This window comes from Camellia sinensis, chromosome 6, assembly GCF_055761805.1.
Source record: "Camellia sinensis isolate YWXY chromosome 6, ASM5576180v1, whole genome shotgun sequence".
Lineage (NCBI taxonomy): Eukaryota > Viridiplantae > Streptophyta > Magnoliopsida > Ericales > Theaceae > Camellia > Camellia sinensis.
The window spans coordinates 170,441,405-170,448,980 of record NC_138966.1 but is presented as its reverse complement, the minus strand read 5'-3'; the positions used below and the strand labels follow the sequence as shown (position 1 = coordinate 170,448,980).

Sequence of the window (7,576 nt, the reverse complement as noted above, 5' to 3'; positions counted from 1 at the left end):
CTCACCTGATTTGGGTACAAATACAACTTTCAACAATAATTTTCTACTTCATTTTCTTGCTATGTTGTTCTCTATGTGACTTTCTTATTTCTATCAGTACGTAATATGGTACCTCTGTTCCAAGGGATGGTACCCTTAAATTTTTTTCTTCTTCTTTCTATTCATTGTAGTGGAAGGACATGTATACCCCTCCTTTTATGCTTACCAGGATCTTCCATAGAAATAACATTCGACCTATCCCTACAGAGTAAATCTTCAATAATCGCAGTTACTTTACAAATCACGTTTATCAATTAAGACCAAACGCAATGCCATGAGTAGTTGAACTTAAAATGTCTGGTTGACGATTCATCCCCAACCCATTTTATCATTATGGTATGAAATGTGAAAATTAGTATCCTATGCTACTTCCAGATCTCACTCATCATTTTTGGAATTGGAAGATTGTAAAAGTTGAGACAATTCTCTAACTGGGAAAGTTTTCAAGCCATTTGCCCCTTTTGCATCATTTGGGTAGGCCCAAGGAAAACTAACACCCATCATTTGAGTAAATTTTTTATTTTTGGTTTTTGGTTTTGCACATGAGATAATAATTACAAAAGCGAAAGTAAAAAAATAAAACTGAGGGAGCATTTAGTAATAGATTCATAACATTTAGCCACATTGCACAACCAAGAGGACAAGTTTGCTTCCATTGACAATGACAAAGCCAAAAATAAAGGGGATTAAAAGTAAAAAAGGACCACACTGCTATGCATCATTCTGTATATATAACCAAAGTTTTTCATAACTCGAGTTTGACATTCACAATATATATCTTGTATATGACTCAACAAAGCTGAAAAGCACAAGAAGAAAAACAACTCTCAGAACCATCATTCAGTTCCTATAATAGATAACCCAAAACCCAACACAATATGATTATGTAGGACTAAAAGACTGATAGGGGCAGATGAGAAGACAAAAGAAGGTGGTTAGAAGGAGTTTGAGAGACTGACAAAACAAGGTAAAGGAAGAAAGAAAGAAGCCGACAACGCTTCCGCACCTGCTCCTAGAATGGCAATTGTTTCTTTCAATTGAAGCAGGCCGAGGTTGCGCAACAATGGCGAAAGGACAATGTGGAATGAGGGTAATTTTGCATGATAAATGATGACTCGTGTAAAAATGTACACTTGCCAAAATTAAGAAAACACATGGGACCTGGGAGAAACAATGGTGGAATATAGATAGATATATGGAGCAGAGCTGTGTAATAGTAAAATTGGAAGCCTAACCATAATTTTTTTTTCAATAAAAAGATTAAATTAAAAATAGACTCTTTTCCTTCTTTCGATATAATTTGACTGAGTGCTAGCACTGGTGGCCTCTGCGGCAGCCAAGAACACCGGCACCAGAAGTAATGGAGCCAACCATGGAGGAAGACTTGGCTCCAAGGCTTGAAGCTCTAGCATAGCTGGCTGAGGCACCGGCCCCGGATGGAGTGAAATAGGCCCCATTAAGCAACAAGTCACCCTCCGATCTCCAATTCCAACCCTTCCATTGACTTGCAGCAGTGTCCACCCTTTTTGTCACCTGCCCAAACCAACGAATCATCAACAATTAGAACAATCCAATATGTCAACTTCAATGGAAAGTGAATTTTTCACATTCATCCATGAGAGGTGAAAACAAATGGGGAACAAGAAAGACACAGCAAGTGAGGACTTAGGATGTTTGCTGAACAATACCTCCTTTGCAAATGGATTGGTTGGAGCAAGGTATCGGTTACCCTGGCTGTTGATAGTGGGTTCAGCACTTCCACCAATGGCATACATTTCCCAGTGGGTGTAGTCATTGTTCACCACATGAAAATACCCATGCCTACACCTGAATTTTTCCATAAACCATTTTCACCTCAGATGCAATGAAGACAAATCCAAAATAAAAGACCAAATTCTTCTATCTGTCAGCAAAACCTCACTTGAAAAGCTGAAATTTAGTCCCTGATTTTGCCATTGCTTTCATAAACTTACAGATTGTGAAAACGTAGTTCCATCACCTAATTTTTATGCCTGGATAAATTTGTATTTAAACAATGCCATAGAAAATGAAAAGTACAATTAATATATTACCTTGGCATTCTCTGGATAAGACCCTCTCCAAAGTGGTTGTAGGCAATAGTGACTTGCATCTGCTTGTCTCTTACATAGGAATCACTATGACCCAACAGCATAACCTTTTTTTATTACACAAAAAACAGATATTAGTGTTTCCAAGAAAAACAAAGAACCAAGTTAAACCAGAATTAAAGAGGGATTTTGCAGTGAACCCACCTCATTGTGGTGGGTGAAGTAGTTGTTGGAAATGGTAATGGCGGTTGAACCCATGACAGCATCAACAAGGCCATCAGCACAGTTAGAGAGTGAATTGTGATCAACCCATATATGGCTTGACCCAAAAATGGAGACAGCATCGCCATCAGCTATTGTCCTCCAACCAAAATGGCTCGGTGAGCTCCTCACCATGGCATTCCCTGTGGGCTTGCAGTCATGGATATGAAGACCATGAATTATGACATTGGTAATGAACTGGATTGTAATGCAAGCTCCATTGGCAATGTGGACATTGGCTCCACGGCCATCAATTGTCTTGAAGCTGTTCATGATGAGCTCTTGCTTCAGTTGTATCACCATGTCGCGCTTGAACACAATCCAGAGAGGTTCTTCTTGAATGACAGCGTGGCGCAAAGTGCCAGGTCGGGGGTTTACAGGGTCATCATCACCTGGGTCAGTGACAACATAGAAGCGGCCATCGCGACCCCCAATGGCATTCCGGCCAAAACCAATGCCACAGTCAGCAAGGCGCTTGCGGTTCTGCTGCCAGTTAGGGTCGCAACGCCAGCAGTCATCAATAGGATTGCCAGTTCCACATGAGAAATATCCCAAATTTCTCCTCTCGGTGCTGTTCTTAATGCTCCTGCTCAATCAAAAGGATTGTCAATAGAGTTTAACATCATTGTCACTTGCAGCTATTTTATGTCATAATACAAGCATACACTGGTTCACAATATGATAATTTTTGAGTGTCATAAAGTCCAAAATATATAGAATTGAATTGAACTATTCTTCCTATTTGTTTTCCTAGAACAAGTTGGGAAATTTTGTGGTGTGCATTCCTAAAAGACGAATGATGCAAAAATAAAGCTATAGTTCAACGTGACAATATAGTTTGGTTATGATGTGATTTGAAATTGTATCAAAATAGCAAAAATTACCAAGTCATAATCAAACCCTAATTCGTAAATATTAAAGATGCACATACTGACCCTAGCAAGTTATACATGGATAAGAATGAAAGACTATTTGCCATGGTGTGTCGGTGGAAGTAATTTTTCTCCCTCCCTCTGTCCTCTTAAATACCTGTCGCTTTCATTGTAAAATGTCAAAAACCCTGTTCTAGTGATCTGTGTGTGGATGGCACAACGGAATTGTGTGTTTTGTCATTTTGGAAGGGTAATTTGGTCATTTTCATGTTGGATTTTAGTTTTGGGATAGAGACAGGCAGAAGCAAGGTTGGGTTGGAGGTACTTTTTGCTACTTTAGCAACCACATGGGAGGAGCTGTCACTTGAAAAAGATAGGAAAGGTAAGCACACAACACCAAATACTTTAATTAGCATTGAATATGATCATATAATATCTTAGATTGCTCATACAAATCATACTGTTTAGGCAAGTCTGGTACTTTTTGTTACATGTGCACATGCATTAGACCTACATAAATACAGTAAAATGTAGACTTTACAGTTGCAATGTAAAATGCAAAGACCTATATGATAAACAAAGGCAATTTAGAATTGGACAACCCTGTTACTGCAAGCGCTGAATTACCAATCAGTTGAGATAGTTCAATTGATTAAAACCTTTGTAGTTTATTGAAAGGACAAAGATTCAAATCTTTATTTTTGACAAGCTTTCTCCACCTCAAAATACAACTTTTGATATGCTAAAAAAATCTATTGAATTATATCCCTATTCCCCAATTGGCAAGTGTCAAAACTTGTATATATGCCGTCAACCTAACATTAAACAATATGAATAGTTTTTTTTGGTCAAAAATCTTTGTACTTAATTAAAAAGTCAATGATATATAAACATCAACTTAATATTAAACACCAAAAATAATATATTTCGGCAAGAAACTTTATACTTTATTAAAAAATTAATGATTCAACCCTCCATTCATTCATTCGAATGTTTTTCCATCACATGACTATTTGTTGATCTTTATTTTAGAATAGATTTTCATTATATTTGTTTTTTATATCTTATTAAAAAATTTAAAAAAATAAAAACTACAAATATGGGTTAATAGGTTTTAAGACAGTGTCGGTTTGGTAGGGTCAAATATTCAAATATAGTAAGTCTTCGTTTGAGATATAGATTGGCTTTTTAACTTTTAAGCTTTTTAACTACTTTAGGGGTTGTTTGGGATAATGATCTAAATAAATGTAATTTTTGACTTTTTATGAAATATGAGTTGGGTATGGATTGGGTTTGAAGTGATGTGATAGAGAGGTGATGTGACTTAAATAAGATGATATGACTTAAATAGGATAGTAACTTTTTGACTTTTTGATTTTTTTTAGGTTATGACAAACAAGGCCTAAGTCTGGATTTTTTTAGGTTATGACAAACAAGGCCTAAGTCTGGAGCTAAAAAATCTCGTTTAAGATGGGCTTTTTGATTCTTTTTATTTTTATGAGAGAAAAATGAAATGATTATGCTTCGAATGTGACATTATTGTTTTATTAACTTTTTAGTCTATTTTGTCATTTTGTGACTAAAATAGCTAAAAAAAAATTATCCCAAACATAGCCTAAGACTTTGTTTGGAAAGAATTTTTTTAACTTAATTTTTTGATTTTTTGATTATTTTAATCTGACAAAAAAGTTCAATTTAGAATAAATTTTTAATTTTTTTTATAATTTTATGAAAAAAAAATAATTATAATTATAATTTAAATATAATATTATATCTTATTAACTTTTAATCTATTTTATTTGTAGTACACTAAACCATCTTATCAAACGAAGGATAAGCGAAAAGTACCAGACTAAAATCTACCATAACCATCAAAACTCCACCATTATCAATGTATACCATAGCTTTACAGTAATGTGTTCTGTAATCTAATTAACATAGATTAATTTGAGAGAGAGAGAGAGAGAGAGAGAGAGAGAGTGACCCACATCTCAACCATAGAGGCAACCTCCTCTGGGTTGTCCACTGCATGCTCATTCAAAGCTCCAACCTCTTCCAACCTAAAACAACAGGAACCCATTAAATTCACCACAACCAAAAATCAACCAGAACTGAACAAAAATCAATTGAACCCAGAATCAATAAACAGACTCTGACCATCAGAGCCGTTGATCAACCGACAACGCTAGTACGCTACACAATATTTGTACAATCAAGACCACTTTCTGCTGATTCCACAGTGTGAACCCATTATGGGTAAACACAAAAGAAACCTTCGCAGCAGGGTCATTACAGTAATTTACACCACATGAACCGACAATTATCCAATAAAGCTGCGAGTAGAGGAAATAAAGGTGGACTGGACACGAAGTACGCTGCAATGGCTACTGTGTAGAGAGAGAGAGAGAGATAGTACAGTGCTCAAGGTCTAGGGCACGCCAATCGTGCACCGTTAAAACCGTAGAAAGTGATTGGAGAGAGAGAAAATGGAAAAAGCAAATACGAAACCAACCGAAAACTGCTAATTCTAGAGAGAGAAAATTCTAGAGAGAGGGGGGCGGCGAATCGAATCGTCGGTGGGAAATTTCGCCAAATTGTACTCGCAGAGTGAATGACAGAACTAACCTCCTGTAAATTGTTTTGTTTATGAACAGTGGTCGAGTTATTAAGTTGCTTTTGCATGGTAATTATGGAAATTAAGAAGGAATAAACAAGATAACAGATTATACGGTGCTGATCGAAAGGAACATGGGATCTTAACGGCTGAGATTGTTCGGGGGGTTTTGGATGGTATGGTAACAACAGATCTAACAGTGGAAGATTCGTGGAGACACAGAAATGGACGGCTGTGAATTAAAGAAAATGTAAGGAAGCAATAACGTTAGAGAACAAGCTAAGGTGGTACAGAGTCTAGTGAGAGAGTAGCGGTGGTGGTACTGACCTTGTCGCCGCTATTGATGAGTCGTTCGAGCTCTGCAACTTCTCTGTTTCAACATTCCTGTAAATAGAATCAACAAATGTGTAGGTTTAAGGTCAATTCAACACCATTAAAATCTCCTTTTTCTCTCTCTACAATGCTCTAATTTCGTAGGGTTGGAGAAACAGAGTGGTCCTGAGTCTCAGAAAAACGAAAATGTACAGCGAACACTCAAAGCGGACTTTTAATGGAAGCGCCGATAAAAGTAAATGCAGAAAAGCGAATCTGTAATTCAAAATCGATTTCGCTCCAAAATCACCACAAATGCAGAGAGAATTCAAATTCAGAACCAAAATGTCACAAAAAATAATGAATTTCTAACTCAAAAAATCCCCGAAAACAGAGAGAGAAGGGGGTTTGATACTAAGAATTGTGTACATACACGGAGGCGGAGACGTCGTCGTTTGGTACTCTCGCCATAGCTCCGACGAAGAGCGCAAGAAGAAGCAACGAGCACAGAGAAACCCACTTGGTGGAGACCGCCATTGCCATTCCCATTCCCTCTCTCTCTCTCTAGGTTCTGTCTCTATGTCTCTCTCCTCAGTTTGTTTCTTTAAGTGGAGCTGAAAGAAAGAGGAAGAAGAAAAGCAGAGAATGACGAAGCTCCCTCGTAAACCCTTTATAGACGAATTAAAAAAGAGAACGTTAAGCGGGCCGTTAACTATAGACAAACGGTATGACCATGGTTAGGTTACAATTAACGAAAAAACATTTGACCCTGGTTAGGTTAACATTAGCTAAACCTTTTCACTAAAGTTAACCACCTCACTAACTGCCACTAACTGGTCTCACATTCTCTCTCTCTCTCTCTCTCTCTCTCTCTCTCTACGTTGCGACGTTGGGGTTGTATCACGTGCAAGGTTTTAGTATTGCCCCTATAAGTGTAAGAAATTACGGTAATGACACGCAACTAACTTTTAACCGAGGAAGGTTCATTAATTACTGGTGTGTACGACCAGAAGCGGAGGGAAGAGAGAGAGAGAGAGAGAGAGAGAGGAGGAGTACGGAAATTCCGAAGGAAACGAATTGTGGGTGGTGGGGATAAAAATATTCAAATGGGATTTGTAGATTCCGTGTAAAATGTTTTCCGGGGTCCCCGAAATTATCGGCGGTGCTTATTGAGGATTAGTGCCAACCAAACGGATTTTGAAACCCCAAAAAAAAAAATAAATAAATAAATAACATAGCATAGTTAAAATCTGCGTTCTACACGGCCAAATAATAAAATGTGATAAATAATATTAAATATATTAAAAATTAATTAAATATTATAATATTAATTTAGATAATTATTTAAATAATATATTTGAGTGATTACATTATTGGTGGTGTTTGTTTTGAAACGATTAAGCCATGTG

The 7,576-nt window shown here is 36.9% G+C and overlaps 1 protein-coding gene across 1 annotated transcript; it reads right to left on the bottom strand.

Moving 5' to 3' along the window:
• Positions 1-632: 632 nt before the first annotated feature.
• LOC114301210 (putative pectate lyase 8) lies at positions 633-6,887 on the bottom strand. The gene is made up of 7 exons (XM_028246140.2): positions 6,601-6,887; positions 6,183-6,239; positions 5,230-5,301; positions 2,313-2,955; positions 2,112-2,215; positions 1,728-1,866; positions 633-1,572 (listed from the first exon to the last, which is right to left on the bottom strand). Exons 1-7 carry the CDS (start codon positions 6,714-6,716, stop codon positions 1,351-1,353), a joined length of 1,353 nt encoding a protein of 450 aa, XP_028101941.2. The 5' UTR covers positions 6,717-6,887; the 3' UTR covers positions 633-1,350.
• Between the last annotated feature and the right edge of the window lie 689 nt (positions 6,888-7,576).

Excerpts from the sequence above, each read along its gene's own strand:
- LOC114301210 (XM_028246140.2), bottom strand. The coding sequence starts at position 6,716 with ATGGGAATGGCAATGGCGGTCTCCACCAAGTGGGTTTCTCTGTGCTCG. Across the intron at positions 5,302-6,182 it reads TCATCAATAGCGGCGACAAG|GTTGGAAGAGGTTGGAGCTT; the intron begins GTCAGTACCACC and ends CTGTTGTTTTAG. Across the intron at positions 1,867-2,111 it reads CTTATCCAGAGAATGCCAAG|GTGTAGGCATGGGTATTTTC; the intron begins GTAATATATTAA and ends GGAAAAATTCAG.